The sequence below is a fragment of the Alnus glutinosa genome, chromosome 10 (assembly GCF_958979055.1).
Source record: "Alnus glutinosa chromosome 10, dhAlnGlut1.1, whole genome shotgun sequence".
NCBI classification, from domain to species: domain Eukaryota; kingdom Viridiplantae; phylum Streptophyta; class Magnoliopsida; order Fagales; family Betulaceae; genus Alnus; species Alnus glutinosa.
Window position 1 is genome coordinate 14,749,867 of NC_084895.1, and position 25,142 is coordinate 14,775,008.

The 25,142-nt window shown below is 37.0% G+C and overlaps 1 protein-coding gene across 2 annotated transcripts; it reads right to left on the minus strand.

Annotated features, from left to right (window-relative positions):
* Positions 1-227: 227 nt before the first annotated feature.
* LOC133879306 (dihydrolipoyllysine-residue acetyltransferase component 1 of pyruvate dehydrogenase complex, mitochondrial-like) lies at positions 228-24,561 on the minus strand. 2 transcript variants are annotated; one of them, XM_062317833.1, is made up of 24 exons: positions 24,411-24,561; positions 24,147-24,294; positions 20,084-20,134; positions 16,837-16,891; positions 16,725-16,761; positions 12,558-12,604; positions 12,392-12,436; positions 12,140-12,213; positions 10,224-10,293; positions 9,550-9,741; positions 9,410-9,454; positions 9,218-9,291; positions 8,753-8,822; positions 8,024-8,425; positions 4,279-4,339; positions 4,134-4,178; positions 3,961-4,044; positions 2,766-2,842; positions 2,637-2,699; positions 2,172-2,242; positions 1,959-2,019; positions 1,455-1,515; positions 1,294-1,374; positions 228-715 (listed from the first exon to the last, which is right to left on the minus strand). In XM_062317833.1, exons 2-24 carry the CDS (start codon positions 24,251-24,253, stop codon positions 657-659), a joined length of 1,932 nt encoding a protein of 643 aa, XP_062173817.1. In that variant the 5' UTR covers positions 24,254-24,294; positions 24,411-24,561; the 3' UTR covers positions 228-656. The 2 variants fall into 2 exon arrangements, with proteins under 2 accessions (XP_062173817.1, XP_062173818.1); XM_062317834.1 differs by having other exon boundaries at positions 24,147-24,289; positions 24,411-24,548.
* Positions 24,562-25,142: the final 581 nt, after the last annotated feature.

Genomic DNA, 25,142 nt, shown 5'->3' on the forward strand with positions numbered 1-25,142 from the left:
CTTTTGTAACATTAAAGTGTACCATGTAACCCATATGTGGGGGGGCCTTAAAAGTATGCACGCTTAAGATCGTAATATATCACTATGCTATGCAACCAACATATGATGATTGAGATCAAGCTTTGGTCTCATTTAGGGAACTACAGAGACAGGCAATACAATGAACATTTCACCAACATCACCATCAACAAAACAATAAATAATGTCAGGCAAAAAAAATTATTAAATGCTAAACATACAAGAATTAATTCATTGATAAAGATGCTTATTTTCCTTAGTTTTTTTTATACATCATTATTTTGACAAATGGAGCATACAGCAACATTATGTTTGATGAAAAAAATCATAACCTTGTAACAGTTGTGTTTTCTTGTCCAAAAAACCTCAACGCAATTGTCTTAAACCTCAGAACATTAGAAACCTGAAAATCATGCAAAACCTCATGGCTTATGCACCTCAAAAATTTGGTTCTCTATGGGGAGGTTGGGTTCAAGGAACCAACAAAAAATACCGTAAGACGGTAGAATGGAGGGCTACTCCAGGAAGAAAATTACATGCTAATCTGAAAAATTCTGACTAAATTTTGAATTACATCCTCCACCATGGTTGATCTCAAGGTAGTCCCAGTAGGTTAATTCGGGGATTCTCTCATGTTATTACAAAAGAAGTCTTCGGATCTCACTAAAGTTTGAACTCAAAGCTGAGAGGAATGCACCTGCACGATAAAATAGTGTTAACCTGATAAGCAAGTAGTCATATAATATGAATGGGAATTGAACTATGTTATCATGGCCCTCCAGGTGGCCTTATGACTGCTTATATAGCAAATCACTTGAATGGGCAATGAACAAGACAATTAGATAGTGCATATTTCAAGTTTGAGCTTCACTGACGGCCAATCTCAGTAAGGGTTTAGATACTCTATGCACTGTCATTCAACAATGACATCATGTCACATTCAAGGAAGAACGTCATTTGTCACCAACGGCATCATGACACATTCAAGGAAGAACATGGCCCATCACCCAATGTAGGGGCAACTTGGTAGCCAACTCTCTGCTAAGGCCTCAGCTCATGATTGTTCAAAATTAACATGACTACAAAACCAGAAGGCTTGAGAAGAAAGTGAAATAGTTACTATTGTCCACTGTGTAAAACAGTGTTTGCAAGATTAATCATTTATGAGGCAGCATCCTAAACCAGAAGAGATGCTGATTGGTCTTGAACACCATTTGGAATATGAAAAGATTCATATCAAACTTTGTTGAAAAGTAAAGATTGTACGGTTTGTACCTCCAACTTTGCCATCAAAAACACGATGATCAGCGGATAATGTTAAGTTCATTTTAGTGACAACTGCAGGCCTCTCGACTCCTGGGTAAAAAATAAGACACGTCATCTAATTTGGTATTAGAAGCATAAACTATTAGTATAGAAAGCTAGAAATATTTTACCATCACTTCCAATTACTGGTTCAACAACTTTGTTGCCTCTACCAACAGCAAGGATACCGGCCTGAGAAGGAAATGAACAAATTTATACAAGAGACAACACAACGTGCAACATCAACTAAACGTAGAGCACTACAGTGTCAATTTTCTATCCTTGTTTAAAGCGATTTTCTATTATCTGTAAATGAAAAAAGATGACGGAAAAAAATAGATTTGGCAGTGTAAATTCCCATCAATCTTTCATTTAGATAGGCTACATTCAAAAAATGGTAGAGAGTTGTTTGCTACGAATTCAAAATGAAAATTTTGAGCTGAAAGCAACCCAAAATTATGTGCTCTTAAATATTTGAAAATGAAAAGAATAATATCAATTTTAACATAGAGATCAAATAATTTTACTAGTGGGTCTCTGTATTCTAGAGCTAATATCATCACTATTTAAGTTATTGACCAAACAAAGAAATAAGTAAAGTTAGATCATCTTAGAGAGAGAGAGAGAGAGAGAACCTGTGGGGGGTTTATTATTGCACAAAAATTGTCCACCGGAAACATTCCCAAGTTCGAAATGCTGCATAAAGATTAAGAAGGAAAGTTTAAAATTAATTCTTCTAACAAAATGAATATGTAATTCGGTTCTAGTATAAAAATAACAATTAAAACAAAAAAACTTGTGCTATAGGTTACAGTTGAAAACAATCAAGGAACATACAATATATTTACCTAAAACTTCCTCCTTGGAATTCATTTGGTAAAAGCTTGCCTACTCTTGCCTTCTCAGCTAATTCCTTCACCTGAAGCTCAAATATCAGCAGAGAATTGACAATGATTAACAAGAAAAGGAAGTGGATCTAGATTTTTTTATTTAAAAAAAGAAGAAAAAAAAAATTAAGTGGGTTTATAAGAACTCTCCATTTTTTAATCCAAAATCCATGTTTGAGTAACTACCATTTTTTTTTTCTGTAGATTCCATACTAATTTAATTTGATTAGATATCATAGCAATGAAGAGGACAGAATTAACTGATGCATGTTTCTGAAGGGTAACCACACAACACAAGCAGATGACTCTTTCCTTTGGGGAAACGAGAACAAATAATAATAAATAAAAAAATACAGGATCAAATCTAGTAAGGAACCCACAATGAAGTCATCAAACGAAAAACTACTCAAATTAGTAATAGAGTACCTCCGAGGATATTGCCGATATGGTCTTCTGATCTGCATTCCTCACTATTGGAGTCATTAATCCCTGAAGCAATATAATATGATGAGGCACTGTTTAAAATTTTCTAAACCACAAATATCAGTCTCATACCTTCTCCGTCGCCACTGCAATTGAAATGTCCACAGAATTGCATAGTACGACTTCTCCCTTCTCAACATTCCAGTAAGCTACCATGTATCGAGAGAGCAAAATTTCATTTATCAGAATAGTATAGACTAAATTTATGTTTGATAGTATACAACCAAAACGAAAAGGAGACAAAATATGCATGCATGTCTGTATGTATGCAAACAGACAACTCAGACAGCACTAAAAAGAAATGAACTCCCAAGCATGAACAATCTGACAGATAATAATACACAGGAAACATCAGTAAACAGGTATGCTGCAGAATTTCAATGTGGGCAATTTTTTAAGGAAATTTAGATGCTCCCAAACTTACCACAGCCATAAATAGTCAAACATATATCTACAATACAATTTCCCAGAAGGGGGCATGTTGCTAATACAAGCCAGTTGTGGAAATGAACGTCCATAGTAATCAAAGGACTAATGACAAGCTAAAGCTTTCTGGGATGATAGAAAAGACAGAAGTGACTAACTCCATGAAAATGACAATCACACCAAGAGCAAGAACTTCTACATTCAGATGCAACTAAAAAGTAATATTTTCATTGCTTATTCAAGACTACCTTCAGATCAAGCTGACATCCACTATTGACTATCTAATTAAGACAGTTCAGATGTAACTGAAGGTAATCATTTTCATTGTTCATTGACTACGTTCAGACCAAAAGCTGAAATACCCTATCCAAATAAAGTATACCATTTTTTTCTTCCATGAAAAGTTACTGACAAAAAATAAAGCAATGAAAGGCTGGAAATTCATGGCATATTAGATCATTTTAAGTATACGAATTTTTTTGGCCATTCACTCTGAGATCAACCAAACCAAACAATAGTTGGACGTAGAAAACTAGGATAGCAAAGCACAAAAATTAACAAGTACTAGTAGGGAAAAAAAAAAAAAAAAAACAGGATTTTTTACTGCCTTTTGGGCGAATAATCCAGAAAATACGTCTATGTGGGTTTGGGGGCACAGCATGTTTCCCGAAAGGACTTTGACATCAAACCTTTCTTGGATGCTCAATTTTGCTTCTATGTTAAATAAGTAAAATTTGATTTTCAGGATTGACTCTACTACCCACAACAATAAACTTCTCCCCACCAATTATACGTGTATAGAGTACTTTACTTAACCATATGATACGTGATATGTCTTTACCATTGGCTTCTGGTACATTTCTCAGTGCAACCGCTACAGCTTTGATGACAATGTCATTCACTGAAACTTTAACATCATGCTGCTCTGTAATTGAGGAAGTAAAATGAATGATTTGCCAGAGTATATATATATGCCCAAGAAACCAAAGTAATAGATCGAAGCTTATGACATACCTTTGAGTTCCTTCCTAAGAGAAAGAAGAGGATCCAATGCAACATCTAATAAACATCATAAATATTTTAGATATAAATAAATCTACATTAAAAACTGTATACTTTTCAACATAACAATATAGAGTAGACCACAGAGAATCAGAACCTGCTGATAAATATAAATGTGGAGTATTTTGTTTTGACTCAATCAACCTTTTAGCTATCACCTGCAAAGTAAAACAATCATGATCTTTCAGCACCACTCACTATCAACTGCAAGTTAAGAACACACACACACCAAAAAATAAAAAAAGAGAAACAGAAAAACAATGAAAGAAGGAAGGAAAGAAATAGGTGCCAAAAATAGTGTCTAAATGCTAGAGGTTGCAAAGCTCAATGTATTGCTATCATTAGCCCGCTATTTAGACTAAAATTCAATTTAAATGTTTTTTTTATAAGTAATTTAATTTCATTAAAAGCGCAGAGGGGCACAACTTTAATACACAGAAAGTATACAAGAGAAACCCCCTAATATGGAGGAAAAGATGAAGAAAAATTCAAATACTTGGAAATATTGGAAACGAGCAGACTATTGAACGCTGCTATCTATGTGTAGAGGGATTAGAACAACAAATTTTACAGCTCTAACAACGAAGTCTCTCGATCTTCAAAGCTCCTTGCATTCCACTCTCTCCAAATACACCACATTAAACACAAAGGAGCCAACCTTCAAACTTCTAGAGCATTACGATACTCAACTCCTTGCCTTACTCCTTGAGAATACAACAGCTCAAAGAAATAAGAGACCACTTCAACCTCCCAATCATGCACTGGTCTGGTAAAGAATATATTCCAATAAAAATATCTATTTTGGAACTGCATATAATTCGCCACCCATGCATATTTACAACATGCAATATTCAATAAGTCCGGATAAGAAATCTTCAAGGGTTGATCCTCACACTACAAGTCATGCCAAAACCTCACCTTTGATCCATCTCCCACCTCATACCTAACAAATTTAGATAAAACTTCCCACCTTCTCCTCATACATTTCTACACTCCCACTCTGAAGGGCCCCACAACCTCCTTAGAACGCCATCCTCCCCTTAAACTCCCATACTTAGGTTCCACCATTGATCTCCACAAAGCTTCCCTCTCCGTAGCATATCGTCAAAACCACTTTTCCAAAAGAGCTTGATTAAATTGAATCCGATTTTTTTTTTACCCCCAATCCTCCTGATTTGATTGAAGTACAAATTGTCGACCACTTCATAAATGGAACTTAAACTCGTCGCCAAGTCCACTCCATAAAAAATCCCTTTGAAGTTTTTCAAGTCTATTAGCCATGCCTACCCGAATAGGGAAGAGAGACAAATAATATCTCGGCAAATTAGAAAGAGTGCTTCTTATCAAAGTCAACCTACCTCCCTTAGATAGATAAAGCCTCTTCCATCTTGCCAAACAAGGTTCCATTTTCTCAACGATGCCATTCTGAATAGTAGAAGCCTTGTAAAAAGCTCCCAAAGTAAGACCCAAATTCTTAATCGGCAAAGAAGCCACTCTACACCCAAGAATACTAACCAAACCCTCTAAATCACCCACATCACCTAAAGGAACTATCTCTGATTTGGACAAATTAATCTTCAGCCCCAACACCACTTCAAAACATAAGAGACACCACAGATGAAGAAGGTTTTCACAATTAGCCTCACAAAAGATCAAAGTATCATCTACAAACAATAAATGCAACATTATAATCTCTTCATTATTCCTCGACCCCACCGAAAATCCTGATAAAAGTCTCTTGTCCACAGTAAAAGACATCATCCTACTCAGTGCCTTCATAACAACCACAAACAACAATGGAGACAATGGATCCCCTTGTCTTAATCCACGCCAGCTGCTAAAGAAGCCAAAAGGAGAACCATTAATGAGAATGGAAAACTGCACCATAGAAATGCAATACACTATCCAATCTCACCATCTCTTCCCAAAGCCACATCTCGTCAACAAATGTAAAAGAAACTCCCAATTAATATGATCATAAGCCTTCTCCAATCCAATCCGACTATCCAAACATTCATTAGCCACCAAGATAGAATCTAGGATTTGTCTACGTCTAATAAACGTATTTTGTGAACTTGAAACAATCTTTCCCAATACCGATTTCAAACTATTCACCAAGACTTTAGAAATAATTTTATACACATCACCCACTGAACTAATGGAACGGAAATCCTTAATCTCTACCGCCCCAACTTTCTTAGGGATTAGGGAAACAAAAGTAGCATTAAAGCTCTTCTGAAACTTCCCTCGGCTATGAAACTCCTTAAAACTTCCATGACATTCTCTTTTAATACCTCCCAACACTTCTAGAAAAAAAAAAGCCATAGAAAATCTACCAGGTCTGGGGCCTTATCCCCATTGAATTCTCTTACCACTCCCAACACTTCACTCTCCTCAAAGTCTCTTTCCAACCAATTTCTCTCCTCCATCCGCATCAATGGAAATGAACGAAAAGCCATCCAATTTTGGTTTCTAATTATATTGTTCACAATACAACTATGTAGAAATGCACAATATGCTCCTTTATTTCTGTAGAGTCAAAAGACAGTCATGTTGACAAATAAAGATTCAAAAGAGTTATTTCTTCTATGCGAATTTTCCACTGGAATATGCTCTTAACCAAAAGGCCCTTGAATTTTGCCTCCAACTCTCCTGTGATTTACCCAAAATGTGCGTGTATGTATTTGTGTTTCAAATTTGCATAGTTTATACATAACTTTTCCTTGTTTATCATATCAACTGAGGTCATGGAACCAAAATATCAAAAAATTCCACTAGACCGGTGGATCGGATTTGATTCTTAGAGCATTTCAAAGTGTTGGTCCTACTTGAAGAATTTGTATACAGTTCTTATCTTTAGCATTTTAGCATGAAGTGGTTGTTCTCAAGAATTGAACCCCCACACTTCTACTTGACAGACCGAGACTTCTACTATTGCACAAAAAAATAGCCCTCCATGATACTTAATAAACATAAATTACTAGCTTTTTTATTCATAAATACGCTAAACAAAAGCAAGCTTTTGTCAAAAAAGAAAAAAAAATCATAATAAGACTTTAAATGAAGTCAGAAAGGGTGTAGCCCAAGTGGATGGGAAGTACACAAGAGGCATGCAAAAACCCAATTTGTAATTTTTCGCAGAAAATATTAGTTTTCATGCGACAAAGCAGTTGAGTTTTTAATTCTTCCTCCTAAGACTTGGATTAGACTTCTTTCTTCAGGCGGTGTGTGTACCACTTTGATACAAATTCCCTCGCCTACATAAAATGGTACATGTCAAGACAAGTCAATGAAATCTATCCCACCTACTAAGAATCATTGATAGAATCCTCTTTCTTTATATTTTTCAATGTAAAACAAGATCATAGGATTGATTGTAGGAGACACGTTTTTTGTCAATATTGACCGTGGTTCTCTTAGACTTCCACCCTTGACCTTGGGGTGTGTCAGTTTAAACTAGATTATTTCTGCTGCTGGAGCAGTCAATAATCTTCTCTAGACCATCTTATCCATCTTATTCTTATAATGTCCCCCATAAGTTGCCACCTCTGACTTCTCATGAAAGCAATTTTAGTCATGTAGATTTTTGAATGTTTAGAAGTCTTGGCCCTACACATTTTCTTTTAATTTGACAAGTAACCATCAACTACACAAAAACATTGTTAAACCATCAGATATATATTGGGCATCAGTAATAATCTTGAATGCAGTATTGTAGTCTCTTTAACTATCTTCCAAGATCCACAAGACAGAAAAAGGCACCATAAACAGAAAGAACATTGCTCAAATCTAATTACCATTAACATACTTACAAAAAAAAAATCTAATTACCATTAACATACCTTGCGAATTTGACTATTGGGAAGATCTTCGAAAGAATCTGACTGCTTCAAGTGAGATCTAGTATCTGGTGAAACTATGGGAGAAGCTTTTAGCGTGGTTTGAGGTGATGCAGGTGCCTTCTCTTCAGATGAAGAGACTTTTGAAGATCCTTTTCCTGCCTTAATTGCAGCTAAAACATCCCCCTTCAGCAGCGTACCATGAGAACCGGATGCCTTTAATGTTGATGAATCCAATCCATATTCTGTAATTAGCAACTTTGCAGATGGACTGATCCTTGCAACACTTGTTTTTTGAGCTTTAGCTTCATTTCCATCATCATGATGTGTTGTTATTTCCTCTTTGATTCCGAAACCACTGCTAGCACTATTTTTTACTGTTTCAATATCAGCTGGATCCTCAACCTTGAAAACAATGGGCGAAGTGTTTTCATATGGTGTAAGTGGCTAGAATTCTAAAAAATAGTTTAGAGGATAAAATTTCCATAAAGTAACAGTGCTGGAAGAAACTATAACCACTAATCAATTAATAGCACCTTGTACATTAATTTTCTCTTTTAAGGCAACAAGATAAATTAAAACTTATATCGCGACAATCTCAGCCCTTACAGGTACAGACTGCAACAATTTGCACCCTTACAGGTGCCTTACTGCCAAGCTATAATACCATTAGCTGCAAGTTGCTAAGGTGAAAAGCAAGTTATACAACTGTACAAGCATTATCACACTTACTGTTACTGCAATAGGTTGTCCCACAGCTATATCCTTTGAACCTTCTGGTGCTAGTATCTTAGCCAAGTACCTACAGCCAACATTCCACTTCAAAATGTAAGCAAAAGTGTAAAAAGAAACCAATAAAGAGCTTCATTAATGACAATTCAGGAACTTTTTCATTAACAAGAAAGATCGTAAGAAAACCGGCACTACCATTAGAACCAAATGTTGTAAATTCAAGGTTGAAGCCATGATTATATATATTTCAACTTGATTAAAGTCACTATTATCGACACATAGAATCTGTGTTTAACAAAATTGTCAATGTTCTCCTCAAATTGAGTAGACATGCAAAGAAGTAATAAACATGTTGGTGATCTAGACTACAAGTAAATAAATACCATGTTAAGACAGGAGCTATGTCACTTTCATATTTAGTATCACCTCTACAACTACAAACCTAGCATAAGGAAAGAATATTACCCCTCTTCAAGACATTCAAATTCAAGGGTAGCTTTGTCTGTCTCTATCTCACATATTACGTCACCCACATCTATCTGTCAGTTTGAGTAAATGATCAAAAGACGTTTAATGCAATTATTCTCTATCCACCAAATGAGAAGCAAGAAGTAGTTACACTAGCAGATTTAAGACCTTATATCAAACACAACTGACCTTGTCTCCTTCTTTCTTTCGCCACTTCGCAATGTTTCCTTGATTCTTTGTATACATATAAAAGCAACATTAAGCATCCACCAGAGGAAGAAAACTTTGCACAATAATCTGAGCAGAAAACGATATACAATCTTCCTTACCATAGTTGGGGATAATGCTGGCATGTCAAGAACAACATGAGGAGGAAGCTCAGATGTACTTGTCTTAATCGAATTTTTCTCTTGCACCTTGTCCTTATGTTTCACACTCTGATTTGTTGATTTTTCCTCTCTGACCTCAGATCCACCTGCCATAGTAGCAGCGACATTTTGGATATCATCTGGATCCTCAACCTAGTAAACCCACAAAAATTAGTTTTTACAACAATTTAAGTATCTGAAAGGTAAATACTGAAACAAAGAAAGACATTGAAACATCAGTGTCACATATTAAGAATTGAGGTCAACACCATAAAAAAAAAAAAAATTAAAAAAAAAAAAAACTTCTAGAAGATATCTGATAAAAAACAGATTTTAAAAGATATCAGATAGTGTGAAAGCATAATACTTGAACAATCTTTAGCTTTAGCATATAAATTAAAAAAAAAAAAAAAAAAAAAAAAAAAATCTAATTGTAGTCTAAAACTAAAATAAGAAAGGAGGAGGGGGAGGGACAAAAGAATTTTGTCCTAACAGAATTCAAAATAATTATAATTTCCCCAAAATGTTTTCCAATATCTTTACAAAATGAAATATGTCCCCTACATTGAAATCAACAACAGATGGCTTTCCATGAAAACAAAAGGAACCATTGATAAAGTATTATCACAGGTTACCGTTATTGCAATTGGTTGTCCAACAGGTACATCCTTTGAACCTTCAGGTACCAAAATCTTAGCCAGAAATCTGCATAATTTAACCCATACAAGAACCAATGCATAAAGGATTTTAGGATGGATCAGATTTTGCTATCTTTAAGTAGTTCTAATCAACATATTGTAGTTGAAAAAAAAACAATAGAAGGATAAAAGGGATATAGCGGAAAGTGTTTGCAAAATAAACAAAGGGAAAGAAAACATTCTTCTTGTCAATGCCAAATGAAACATCCGATGTGAAGACTGGTACTAAACGATGTCTTTCTCCAATGAATGGTGTGCATCACACAATTAAGTATCATATTGATACGATAATTTTAGGGCTTATGTGGCAGCACACGTGGCAATTCTAAAGCCCAAGTCGGCAGAGAATAAGGAGTATATTCTCCATGGTTTATTTCCTTAAGTATTTAGTTTAATAAGGAATATATTTTCCATTAGTTATTTCCTTCTTTGTTTATTTTCCTGCATTGTGTTATGACGGCTAGACCTAATGGTTATGTCTTATGACCTAGCCGTCATCTATTTAAGTGTAACCCTACTCAATGAATAAACATGCTGAATATTATGAAAATTTAGACCTTTTTGGTTGTTTTGGAGATCAAGGCTCTCTCGAAGTAGCCATTGGAGATCACGGCTCTCTCGAAGTAGCCCATATCCTTTTCTTTTGTTTCTTTTTATTATTTGATTGCATCAAATGGTATCAGAGTGAAGGTTGATTGTTTTCTACAATAATCTCCGATCCACACCTTCACCATGTCTTCCCGATTTTTTTGGAATGAAGAAGAACGAGCAAGGTGGGAAAAGCTGCGGTCAGAATTCCTCACGTACAAAGAAGAAGCAAGCAAACGGATGGAGGAGATTAGGAAAAGAATTGAAACCTTTTCTCCACCACGCAGCTCTCCGGCAAGCCAAGCCTCACACATAATATCTACCTCATCAGTTGCCACCAGCACAAAAAAGAGGAAGAAAAGAGCGGTTGAAATAACAAAAATCCATCCACACCGGCGTTCCACCAAACCACCGTCAATCAGCCACAAGTCAGCCCACCTCAGCCGTAAATTTAGAAGGCTCCAGACCCAACCCTTCAAACGCGCCGTCATCAACTCACGCTGTGCCTCCATGCCTCTAGGAGTCACTCGTGTTCACTGTGGTGCGAGAGAGGTAAAGAAGAGAGTAAAAGGAACTCTTGCAGCGAAGTTCCATAACACTGGACAGACATGCGTTTGTGCAAATAGAATTCGTGTGCAAGAAGGTATTTACGAGAAATCAGTAAAAGCTTTTTCAAAAGCTGTCCAAAATCTCCAAGTTGGGAATGGCTTTACTGTGGGTGTGGTCCAAGGTCCTTTGATCAATGAAGCTGCAGTGAAAAGAGTGGAAGGGCAGGGGCTGATTTTTGCAAAACCAGAATTCTTCCTTGGGGACAAGGAAGATGTTAGGGGAGAGGGATGATACGTTCATAATTTTAGGGCTTATGTGGCAGCACACGTGGCAATTCTAAAGCCCAAGTCGGCAGAGAATAAGGAGTATATTCTCCATGGTTTATTTCCTTAAGTATTTAGTTTAATAAGGAATGTATTTTCCATTAGTTATTTCCTTCTTTGTTTATTTTCCTGCATTATGTTATGACGGCTAGACCTAATGGTTATGTCTTATGACCTAGCCGTCATCTATTTAAGTGTAACCCTACTCAATTAATAAACATGCTGAATATTATGAAAACTTAGACCTTTTTGGTTGTTTTGGAGATCAAGGCTCTCTCGAAGTAGCCATTGGAGATCACGGCTCTCTCGAAGTAGCCCATATCCTTTTCTTTTGTTTCTTTTTATTATTTGATTGCATCACATATATTGTGCAACATAGAAAATAAACATTACCCCTCTTCAAGACAATCAAACTCAAGAGTAGCTTTGTCAGTCTCGATTTCGCATAGTACATCACCCACCTCTATCTGTTAAGATTAAATCAACGGTCAGGATGACACAAATTCACTAATGAAATTAACAAATTGATCCCCACTACATCAAGAGGAAGGATTTATTTTTCAACAATTATATTTAAGAACATCAAGCTGAACATAACTTAGCTTTAAACTCTCAAAATTATATGAAACTTTTGGTATAACTGACCTTATCTCCTTCTTTCTTCCTCCATTTCGCAATATTACCTTGATTCTGCATGAAAGAGTGACAATTAGGATCACAAAACTTCTTGGAAGAAAGAAAGAAAAATACGATGAAAAGTATGGATAACATTTAAAATCAATTCCTTCTCGCATATTTTTGCATGTCTTACCATTGTAGGAGACAGAGCTGGCATATGGAGTATTGTATGTGGTGGATCTGCACTAACAGTCCACTTGATGATAAAAGTCATAATTAATGATAAAACACACGATTAAGTATGTACAGCAGATATATTTCATCATTTTATCAAAACCTGTAAAACCATAGTACAAGAAATAAAAACTAATTCGGTATATGTCGGTACCACAAATCTTCAACAAGATCTAAACAGCTAAGAACAAGATTCCATTTAATGAATGAAGGAACAAATTTTACCTACAAATAATGCATAAGGTGATACTTGAAGTTGCATTACCTGTTATATAAATCCTACGAGTCTCAAGAAATGACATAAAATAGAGCAAACAGTATTAAGGAGCTAGTTTGGCTATTAGGCGAAGAGAATTGCTTATGAAAAAGGTTCCAAAAAATCAGAAAAACTAGAAAAAAGCAAGCTATGATGTGGTGCTATCCATGTGTATAAAGCGTGGAACATAATCATTTTCAGCTCTACCACCGAAGTCTCTATATCTTCAAAGTTTCGTGCATTCCGCTTTTTCCAAATACACCATATTAAATACAACGAAGCCAATCTCCACTCTTCCAAAATGTTACCATGCCCCACCTGACCTCCCCCCAACTCACCAACTCTCTCACCCTTCTCGGCATAACCCATTCAACACCAAACAGATTGAAAAGTTAGCTCCTTAAATCTCTTGCTACTTCACAATGAAGAAGAAGGTGGTCAATGGACTCCCCACTTTTTTGAACATATAACACTACTCCACCACCATAAATGTCCTCTTCCTCAAGTAATCCAGTGTCAATATTTTTCCTAATGTCGCCATCCACACAAAATACGTTATTCTCGAAGGAGTCTTGACTCTCCAAATACTCTTTGGAAAAGGAGAACCGGTAGGTATGGTTAACACATGATAATATGACTTCCCTTCAAACTTTCACCTTTTGGAAGGGCTCCAACATATTTTATCCACGTCTCCTTGCCTTACTCTAAGAAAATACAACATCTCAAATAAAGAAAAGACCACATCCACCTTCCGATCCTGTACGGGTTTAGTAAAACTAGTATTCCATTGAATTTTCCCATCTCGGAACTGCATATGATCTGCCACCCACACATCCTTACAACGTGCATAATTGAACAATTCCAGATAAGATACCTTCAATGGTTGATCCCTACACCACACATCACAACTGACCTTTGACCCATCACCCACATCATAGCAAATTCTGAAATAGTTTCCCACACCCTCATATATTTCCACACTCCCACTCCAAATGGCCCTGTGACCTCCTTAGAATACCAACCTCACTTTAAATTATCATATAGTATCTATGACCAATCTCCACAAAGCCTCCCTTTTCGTAGAGCTCGTTTAAATTGAATTAGGTTTCTAACCCCCAAACCACCTGATTTCATCAGAGTGCAAATTCTTGACCAGTTCACTAAATGGAACTTAAACTCGTCCCAATTTCACCCCATAAAAAATCTCTCTAAAGTTTCTCAAACTTGTTATTCACACCCACTGGAATAAGGAAAGAGACAAATAATTAGTAGGCAAATTGGAAAAAGTACTCTTTATCAGAGTCAATCTACCTCCCATAAATAAATAAAGCTTCTTCCACCTAGGAAACCGACGTTCCATTTTTTCAAAGCCTTGTAAGAAGCGCTCAGTGATATTGTACAACCAAGAATACGGGCCAACCCTTCTACATCTCCCACATCACCAACAAGAACTATCTTTGATTTGGCCAAATTAATCTTCAATCCCGATACACCTTCAAAACATAAGAAAGACATCGCAAATGTCGTAGTTGTTCAGAATTTGCCTCACAGAAAATCAAAGTATCATCTGCAAAAAGCAAATGAGACACTAACAACTTTATATCATTCCCCCACCGGAAATCCAGACAAAAGTCCAATATCCATTGTAGCAGTCAACATCCTACTCAACGCCTCCATAACAACCTGTCAACCACAAACAATAGTGGCGAGAACGGATCCCCTATCTCAATCCCGAGAGCTACTAAAGAATTCAGATGGCAAACCATTAATAAGAATAGAAAATCGCACCATAGTAATACATTGCGCTAAACAATCCCTCCATTTCTCCCCAAAACCACATCTCTTCAGAAAATATAACAAGAACTCCCAATTTACATGATCATATGTTTTCTCCAAATTTAACTTACAAAACACTTCAAGTTCCCCAGATCTAATCCGACTATCCAAACATTATTAGCAACCATAACTAAATCTAAAATTTGTCTACCTCTCTGGTGAACGAATTCTGGGAACTTGAAATAATCTTTTCCAAAACCGATTTTAGCCTGTTCACCAAGACCTTGGAGATGATTTCTCTTTTTGATCAATAATTTATTTCATTGAAGAGCGCAGAGGGGCGCAACCCTAGTACACAGGATGTATACAAAGAAAGTCCCTCTTACATGCTAAACGAAGAACAAAAATCCAAAAATTCAAAAAAGTTAGAAAATTGAGAGATATTATACACCACAATCCACCCAAAAAGCGATTTGACCAGGTTGTTCTTGAGCTCTTCCCTTGTATTCTCACGATCTTCAAAACATCTAGCGTTCTTCTCTCTCCATACACTCCACATTAAGCACAGCAGACCTATCCTCCACACATCTAGAACTGAGCGTCTACCCACCTAGCCTCGCCAACAATCTAACATATGTACCACCTTTGCAGGCATCACCCAATGGACTACGAATATGGTAAAGATCGCACTCTATAATTCTCTTGCCACTTCGCAATGGAGTAAAAGATGATCAATAGTTTCCCCATTCCTTTTTTTTTTATTGGTAAGCAAAGAAATATATTAAAAAAAAAGCGTAAGGCGTCCCTCAGCATATATGAAGTATGCAAAGGAAACTAAACACGAGCAAGCAAAAAAAAAACAAAAGAGAAAAACCACAAACAGTCGAGAAACCAAGACCCAAATCCCAAACCCTAAACCTGCCAAAAACACCCCAGACTACATTACATCAATAGTCCTTTTGCCTTTCCCCACTCCTCCTACATGCAACACCATTCCACCACTATGACTCTTCTCTTTCTCAGATTATCCAATGTCAAAATCTTACCATGAGCTGCAGTCCACCCACAAAGCTAATAGGACGGAAGTCTTCAATGTCCACAGCACCAGCCTTCTTTGGGATAAAGCAGACAAAATTTGCATTAAAACTCTTCTCAAACTTTCCTCTACTATGAAACTCCTTAAATACTGCCAAGATGCCCTCTTTCATTACCTCCCAACACTTCTGGAAACATGCCATAAAGAAACCATCCAGCCCAAGAGCCTTGCCACCATTCATATCCCTCACCACCTCCCACACTTCCTGCTGCTCAAATCTCTTTACAACAAATTTTTCTCATCTGCATCAATGGATAGGAATGAAAGGCCACCCAATTTAGGTCGCTAACTAAACCATTCAGAATACAAACTTTTGTAGAATTGCATTATATGCTCCCTTATTTCTCTAGAGTCAGAAGACATGGACTCGTTGATAACTAAAGAGTCCACAGAGTTATTTCTTCAATGAGAATTTGCCGCCCGGTGAAACAAATTAGTGTTTTATCCCCCTCTCTCCAACCACACCCTTGATTTCTGCCTCCAGCTCATTTTTTCAAAAAGGATAACTCTCTCCAACTCACAGAGTTGCATGAAATGAGGTAGTCAACTACCTAAATAGTTCCACAATTAAGATAATATTGCTGGTATGTAAAAGTGATATAAAGTTATGTCAAAGTGTGACTTGAAGCAAATCACTTCATGTTGGACGCTGACCAACTTATCATCCCAAAGCCTATAAAAACATTTGGAACAGCTTAATTAGTTAGGGCTAAGCCAAGCTCAGCACGAATTAAGAAGGCATGGACCTGCTGCTTTGGATTGTATTTAGCTGGCCCAAAGCTTGACAATAATTCTGAAAGTTTATTTACTTTACTTCCTTGCTATCTTAAACAAGACAATTCTGGCTTTTTGCTAAAATCTAATTTCACCAACAATGCTAAAAATAAAATCATGACAATGAAAAACACAAGCAAGCCCCTTTTAATCCGCACTTTTAAGAATCCTGGAATTACAGGAAGATAAGCAGAGAATTGTAACCAAATGGAGGAGACGTATACCAGCAGAAGAGAAGTATTTGATACCACCAACTGACACCTGAAAATTTTGTAACATTATCAGAAAACACCCTCACTATGAAAAGCTTTTTACTAATACATTTCAAACACTAACCTTTAACTTCAAAGAATTATCATGAACACCCGTGAGCATAAATAAACATGCAGGCCTGAAATATATCATTGTCAGTGAATAAGAAAAAAAGAAGAAAGAAAAAGCTCGGACTGAAAGCTTTGTTGGTCTGAGAAGACAAACCCAGATAGACATTGATTTAAATTGGGATTTGCCCACAACATTCTTGTGGTTCTAGGCTGAATACGTTCAATATTATGTATGCTTACATATTATGATGAACAAAAAATTTATTTAGGGTCAAAATATTAACAGAACCTTGTTTACACAACAAGTGACGAGCTCGAACTAAAACAGGAACGTAAGAGCTGGTTCAACTTCATGCAAGTAATGTCACATGCATAAATACATCTATACAGAAGTATATATTAAGATGAACAAGAAATAACTGGGAATAACAAATTTAAAATAACCATGTTTATATTGCAATTGCCCACCTTGAGCTGTAATAGGAAACATGGTAATGTTACGGACCTCCGTAACGGGGGATAGACGATGGTGATTTGGATGGGGGGGGTGCGAGTGATAGTAGGGTATTTGAGGTACCCCGGACCTCCTAAGTTAGGGTTATTCGAGAAACACTAAAAAACTCCTAATCAACTACAAGAGCTGAATTATAATAATTTTCTTCTTGATATTATTTCATTCTTCAATACCCTATTTATAGGGTTACAAAGCTGGAATTACGGGACGATAATTAAATAAATATTACAAACCCTAAATAATAAATATTAATTCTAAAGGGAGACAAATCCCTTATTTTCCTATTAGAGATATTGCTTTATGAGCAATACTCCTTATTTACCTAATAATAATAATAATCTACGACTCTTACCTTATTTAAAATCTAACCTAATTATTCTATTAAAGAGGGCATAAATATACTTCCTATAATACCCTTATCACATACCCTAGGTACGTAACACTCCTACCCTCTTAAAATGGACCTTGTCCTCAAGGTCCTAAAAATATGCTCCAATTACTGCTGCTGATGTGGCGGTAAACTGAAAAAAATTGGCATAATATCCAAGCGCCACGTGATCCCTTTTCCCCCAAAGATCCTTATATCTCTCAGCAGCAATCTTAAAAATAGGGACAGAATAGGCAAAATGTTGTCCCCTGATTTCACGCTGCCCTTTGTCCCACAGAATCTCATCCCTTCCTTGGCATAAATTTCTTGCAATTTTCCTCCAGCTGTACGTCCCGGGCTTCCTGTTCTTCCACCAGAAATTTCAGGTGGCCTTCTTGCTCCGCCAGTGAAGCCCAAAATTGCTCCTTTGTCCATAGCTCGCCGGAAAAACTCCATGTTTTGGACGGCAAGGTCTGGGCTGCCGCTCTTTACGCGGAAATCGTCGTTCGGTGGGTAATTGCCGTCTGGTGGGCGTTTGGGTGGCCGCCGACGATCGGAAAAATAGTCCAGAGGAGGCTCTCGTTTCGTTGGAACCTTTGGGTCGCTACCCAGCCTCCCGGGCCTTGTTCCTTGTTGCCACTCAGGAGTCGACACTCTTAGCCACAGCCCAGCATGCGTCTCTGGCTCCCTCTCACCCCTGCACTTTCCTGCCTCTGGTTGGAAGATTTCAGCGATGCGAGCATCTTCCAACTGGGAGATAACGGTTGTGGGGCCACTTGAGGATCTGCAAAGCCGGGGTTTTGTGGTACATCTAAGATGGAGGTCCGGTGGTTTGTACCTCACTTTTGTCCTTCGTTTAAGCCAATGAAAAGCTCGATTCTTTCTGCCTACTACGCCAGGACTTAAAGGATCTCCCAAAGGTGTAGAATTGTGGATGAGTCTAAAGAACCTGCTATGTGAGTTGGCCTTGAGGTTGGCGGCATGGTTGCACCGTCGCCGGCGATAGTTGGACCGATGGTTGAGGTGGGTTTGTTTGGTGGGTTTTGGACAGGAGGTGCCTTTTTTGGTCCTTTTGGGTGGGACTTTGGGTGGTGGTGGTGGTGAGGCTTTACGTGGATTGAGGGGGCTATGGGTATTGGGCGAAGGTGCGGCTAACAGACGTGGATGGTGGCTGTGTTGAGTTTTTGCGGCGGTTTGAGGGCTTGCAACGGTGGGGGTGGCTGGACTTGGAAGCTTTTGGGGTGGTGTTTGTGCCAATGATGGGGGTTGGTCCTTCTTTTAAGAGGAGATGGGTTCTGGGTCCTTGCATGGTGGTGGGGGTTGGGTTTTCTTTTGTGGATTGTTTTTCTGGTGGGTTTTCTAATGGAGAAGATGAGTATCGTACCTGACTTGCTGCAATTTCATCTCTCCATCGCTTGAAAAATTGATCTTTCCACCGGAGAAATTCTGCCCATGAGTCTTCAGAGGATTTAGCAGACATGGTTGGCTTGATTAGTAATCGCAACGCGACTCTAATACCAAGTTGTTACGGACTTTCGTAACAGGGGATGGATGATGGTAATTTGGATGAGGGATGCGTGTGATAATAGGGTATTTGAGGTACCCTGGGCCTCCTAAAGTTAGGATTATTCGAGAAACCCTAAAAAACTCCCAAAGCTACTACTAGAGTTGTTTTATAATTTTTCTTCTTCATCTTATTTCATTCTTCAATACCCTATTTATAGGGTTACAAAGCTGGAATTACGGGACGATAATTAAATAAATATTACAAACCCTAAATAATAAATATTAATTCTAAAGGGAGACAAATCCCTTATTTTCCTATTAGAGATATTGCTTTATGAGCAATACTCCTTATTTACCTAATAATAATAATAATCTACGACTCTTACCTTATTTAAAATCTAACCTAATTATTCTATTAAAGAGGGCATAAATATACTTCCTATAATATCCTTATCACATACCCTAGGTACGTAACAGGTAAGGACTAGGACAAGTTTATGGTCAGTACTACTGCTGTGTTTAGGTTTGCACTAAATTATCTGTATGCTTGAATCAAACTGGTCTCGAGTTGATGATCCCTAACTTCCCTTAGTTTCAAGTATGGATGTAACTAAGTTTTTATGTCAATATGCCCAACCCAAAGCAAATGTCCCCTTTTCAGTAATAAAGACAAAATGGCACTAAATTCAGAGGAAGTAGGAGATCAAAGGGAACATCTCGTCCTCAAATTAATCAGCAAGCGCTTGAAGATAGTTACTATTCACAAGACATAAGTTGTTCCGTGAATCTATATATATTAATCTTAAAATTATGTGAATCAATTGTATCTGAATTTGCAAGTTGATGATAAATAGAAAGGTGGTGAATACAAACCTTAATAGAGATCCATGACAACCCACAAGAGAATTTCGCACACAGGGAGGGCTGTACCATCATGAGAAAAACAGCACATATAAGCTTAGTTTTGCAGCTCTAGACCCAGAACATATTGCATAAAAGAAAGGGACAGAGAGAGAGAGCTAATTGTATCCAATATCTAGAAAATATGAGTTATATATCAGAGTTAGACCAGAAATGATTACTTCATTTGTGAGAGCAACATGTAGGCCTAAAGGAAACCTGATTGTCATTAGACATTTAGATCTTACTTTCATACGTATGTATGTGCATGCAGGCCTGTCCACATGCACACACATATCAAAAGAAAAAGATCGTTATCATATGAATATCATCTTAAAGTCAAACAGAAATACTACACAAAAAAGTAAAGACTCTTAATCTGATTCAGATATTTGGAAACATTAATTTTTCTTTTTCAATCATATGATGGCCACCAAACAGGAGGAAGGAAATTTAGTGAATTACATACATGTACAATATAAACATGAGTAGAAAAAATTAACACAGGCTGTAAGAACCTCAAGAAAAAGCAAGATAAAAGACCAAATAAATCTGCGTACTTGGAACCCTACATACTAAATATCTACTCCATTTATTGTTCAGTACTATGTTTCTAATTGTTATCACTATTAAGCTGCTGGTTCAGTTTGATTTAGTACTTTTAAATTTTGGAATCAGAATCTTTGTGATTTCAAAGTTTTTTTTGATAAGTAAAATAAGTTTTATAAAAATAACGTAAGGCGCCCCAAAGTACACACAAGGGGTATACAAAGGAAGAAACAAAGCCAACCCCCAGAGAAAACAAGCCCAAAAAGAGCTAAAACCTAAAACCCAAAAGGATCACCCAAAAAGCAACCCACTAAACCCATAAGGAAAAAAAACCCAACACCAGAAGACAAAGTTCCTGGACATGACTTATCAAAAAAATACAAAAGTTCCTGGCATGGTTGTAGTAAGAGCCCGTGGATTCTATTCTAGTCTTCCTATGTTATTGGGTCTTTATATTTGGTTTTTAGTAGTTCCAGGATAGGTTCTATTAGTAACCATTGGAAAACCCTTTTATTTTAATAAGCATTCGAAATATCATTAAAAGCGTAAGGCGCCATATGTACACAAAAAGTATACAAGAAAAGCTGCCTAAGAAGAAAGGGCAAAAAGAACAAGAAATTCATGAAAACTAATCACTAAAGAAGAAATATAAGCAGCTGTCCAACGGTATAAGATGTTTAAGAAAAAACATTTCAACTCCTCCAAAGACCTCTAGCGGTCCTCAAAACACCTATCATTTCTCTCCCGCCATAAACACCACAAAAGGCACAAAAGTATCATCTTCCAAATAACGGCACTATGAGTGTTGCCGGCAGACCACCAACAAGCATACAAATCAACAACTCGTCTCGGCATAAAACAAGACAACCCGAAATGTTTGAAGAAGACATTCCAAATGGCACAAGCAACCTCACAATGAAAAAGAAGGTGATCTGCAGACTCTCCATTCTTTTTGCACATAACACACAAATCCATCACGACGACATTCCGCTAAAGGAGATTGTCAATGGTAAGGATCTTTCCTAAGGCCACCGATCACACAAAAAAGGCTGCCCTCAACGGGACCTTAGTTCTCCAAACACTCTTCCAGGGAAAACGAAAAACCATCAAGACAACCCAAGACATTGTAGAAAGATTTAACACTAAACATCCCTCTTTTGGAAGGGACCCACCATAGCTTGTCAATCCCTTCACGTCTTGATCTTACTGAATACAACAACCTATAAAACGAGACAAAGACATCCACCTCCCAATTTTGAGTCGATCTAACAAAACTCACGTTCCACTGAATGGCACCTCCTGAAAGTTCCATGTGAGCCTCAACATGAGCATCCTTTGCGCAAACAATACCAAATAAAATTGGGAAGGCATCCTTCAAGGTCATATCCCACACCACAAGTCATGCTAGAATTTAACCTTGGAACCATCACCCACTTCAAATCTGGTGTGACTACAAACCTTCCCCCAACCTTTCCTAATATTCTTCCATAAACCCACTCCATACGCCTTAACAGGCTCACTAGAACACCACCCTCCCATGAACTACCATATTTAGAATCCACCACCATCCTCTACCAAGCCTCCCTCTCCATCTCATAACGCCAAAGTCAGTTACTCAAGAGAGCATGATTGAACCTCAATTCAACTGGCAGCCTATATATGTTGATGTGGTTCTTCCAATTCAATGATAAACACGGTTGCAGAAATTTTGGAGCTTTATTTGAGAATTTTGTCATGCAATTCCAATCCAAGGTTTTAATGCCTACAATTCTTCTGTCCTCTTCTTCTTCCGATACTGCAACCAATTCCACCCACAACAAAAATTACCCAATTAAAATAGACCTGATAAAGTTCTCTCATGTGATGCTTTTTTGGGTCACCTCAGTCGCTTACAGCCCCAAAATAGCCCCCGAGGAATGTAGTTTTTCATATGTTATTATCTCAATTCCAAACCATACCCTTTTCTCTTAACCATAAAAACAGCCGTTTTAGCCGCTTCCATGAAAATGAACCTTTTAATTTGAACTATAACCCAACTTCCACTCTTAAAAACTTGAAAACACACTCTTTTACTGAGAGTTAGCACAATTAATGATTTATAGGCAGCTTTATTCTATTGATCAGCACATCCTAGTTCTGTTGGGTGTTGAGAAATCTGGCCTAACTCAATACTTGTTAGCTAATCAGTCGCAGCATCTCTTTCAAGTCTGCAACTGTCCCATTTACTACAGAAAAACTCTTAGATAGAAATCAACCTATGAATAGCATACCAGAAGATACCAACCACGTATGTTCTAGAAGAAAATGAGTGAAGTTTGAAATGGTGTTGTCCTGCTCACAAATCTCTACATACCAGGATGTAAAGCTTCAAAAGAGCTCTCATGATATGCTTAAGAGCTATGTACCAGAAGGCATTCTCTAACTAACACGGTAGTAGTTAGATAGTGCACATAATTCTGGTGTAGTGAACTCGTTAAGAAGTTATTCTTGTATCATAATAGAAGTTCATTTTCAATACCTTCTCCCATGGATATAGTTATAAGCCTCCCACTCCATTTCTGTTCTTTTCCTCTTCTTTATACGCCCATATCTACCGCTACTAATCCAAGGGTTACACTTTGATACAGAAGCCTTGTACACCGGTTCAATGATTCAGAGCATCCACATTGGGCTAGAAAAAATAGCCAAAAGGTTATTTTGGCTAGCTCTGTCGCAAAAAAACCTCGACATCCGTCTAGCCACTTTGGCTAGCTGCTACAGCTCAACAATAAGTAAAAAAAAAAAAAACTAATAAAAAAAATCAATTTGATTCTCTCTCCTCTTTGAGAATAGTGAAATAGATAAAGAAATAATTTTAGAATAGTAAAAATGGATAACTAAAATGCTAAGCCAGATGTATATGTTTTGGAGAAGTGGGTAGTTAAAAATAGAAAAATGTGCTATTTAACTAAACACTTGTTGAGCCAGATGTGAATGAGCTGTGTTTTCTCATGTCCTTCATCAAGTTCGTTAGAGCACAACTGGAACTGAAACAAGACAATTCAAGTAACCAGACTACATAAAATGTCTAAGAAATACCATATGTCAGTGGAACACCATTTGGTCCCTCTTGGACTATCTTTTCTGCCAATACTTTCCCTCTTCAAGTTTAAGTCGATTAAATCTATTTTCAGAACTAAAACTGTGAAATCAACGAAACCCAGTATTCTTTTATAGAAGTTGCACCAAACATCTCATATAATCAGCCAAAAAGAGCCACCAAGAACAAATTCCGACACATACCCACCAACCTCCAACATCCCAACTCTCACAATCCCCACCACCCCACAACAAATTCGATCAAATGCAAAGTCGTCAACTATGTTTCACCAATCTAAACAACAACAACCAAAAAAAAAAAAAAAAAAAAAAAAAAAAAAAAAAAAAAAGGAAAAAAAAAATTATATGTATAACATTTGAATTATGAGAGAACGATAGAAAAAAGTACCGAGAAAGAGATCTAGAAGAGGAGGACGAGACAAGACGGGCTCTCAGGAGGAGAGAGGGGGCGCGAGAGATCTCTCTCACCGGATGTCGAAGCCGTGAAAGCGCCATTTCCGATTACTTCTCTTCTTCTTCTTCTTTCTTCTTCTTTTCTTAACAGAGAGAACCAAACACGAAGAAAAATCTCTTTGAGCAAACAATATAATAATACAACACAAACATAACATAACATAAATTTGCGTTGATTGATTGACTATTAATCTATTACCGTATATGGGTTTTCCAATACGTTCTTGGTGATCAAAGAACTAACGTTTTCCTGTGTGTAAAGCAGGTCTCCAATGGCGAGCTCGTTCGAGTTTGCGACTGCGGAACGGTCCCAGCTGTCGCTCCCACTAGTCTACGACTATTTTATTTTATTTTCTGTAATTGATTAATTAAAATAGTAGCCCACCAAAGGTACTACTCTATGCCCTCCTACGCCTGATTCTTGCCCACCTAACCCACCTTTTTTTGGCCATGCGCTATTGTTCTTACTTCTTACAATAATTTTTCTCTTATTCATATTTTAATTTTAAGATAGATAAATAGTTTTCCTTTAAACATTGTTTAATTTTTTTTTTTTAACTCCATCTATCTAATTTCAGGGTCAGAATTAGAATTTTATGAGAGAGGGGATTAAACTAGAAAATAAAATTTTTAGAGATCATTTTGTGACATTTTTAAAATTTGAGAGGAGCCCGAAACACCCCAAGGCTATGGGTTCTACCCCAGTCTAAATTGCATGTTATTTCGCATGAATTTTTAAAAATGCAGTAAGAATTAAAAATATATATTATTATCACATGTATTTTATATATATATATATATATATATAGACTGAATTAAAAAAAAAAATTGTCCATCGGACAAAATTCCTTTGAAGGAAAATTTGATTTGGTTTTTTCTAAAAAAATTGCACTATTAATCTCGATGATTAGCCTAAATTACAAATTGTTCC

Coding starts and splice junctions, on each gene's coding strand:
- LOC133879306 (XM_062317833.1), bottom strand. CDS start 24,253: ATGGCGCTTTCACGGCTTCGACATCCGGTGAGAGAGATCTCTCGCGCC. Junction 12,214..12,391: donor GGAAGAAAGAAGGAGATAAG/GTCAGTTATACC, acceptor TAATCTTAACAG/ATAGAGGTGGGTGATGTACT. Junction 2,843..3,960: donor AAATGTACCAGAAGCCAATG/GTAAAGACATAT, acceptor GATACATGGTAG/CTTACTGGAATGTTGAGAAG.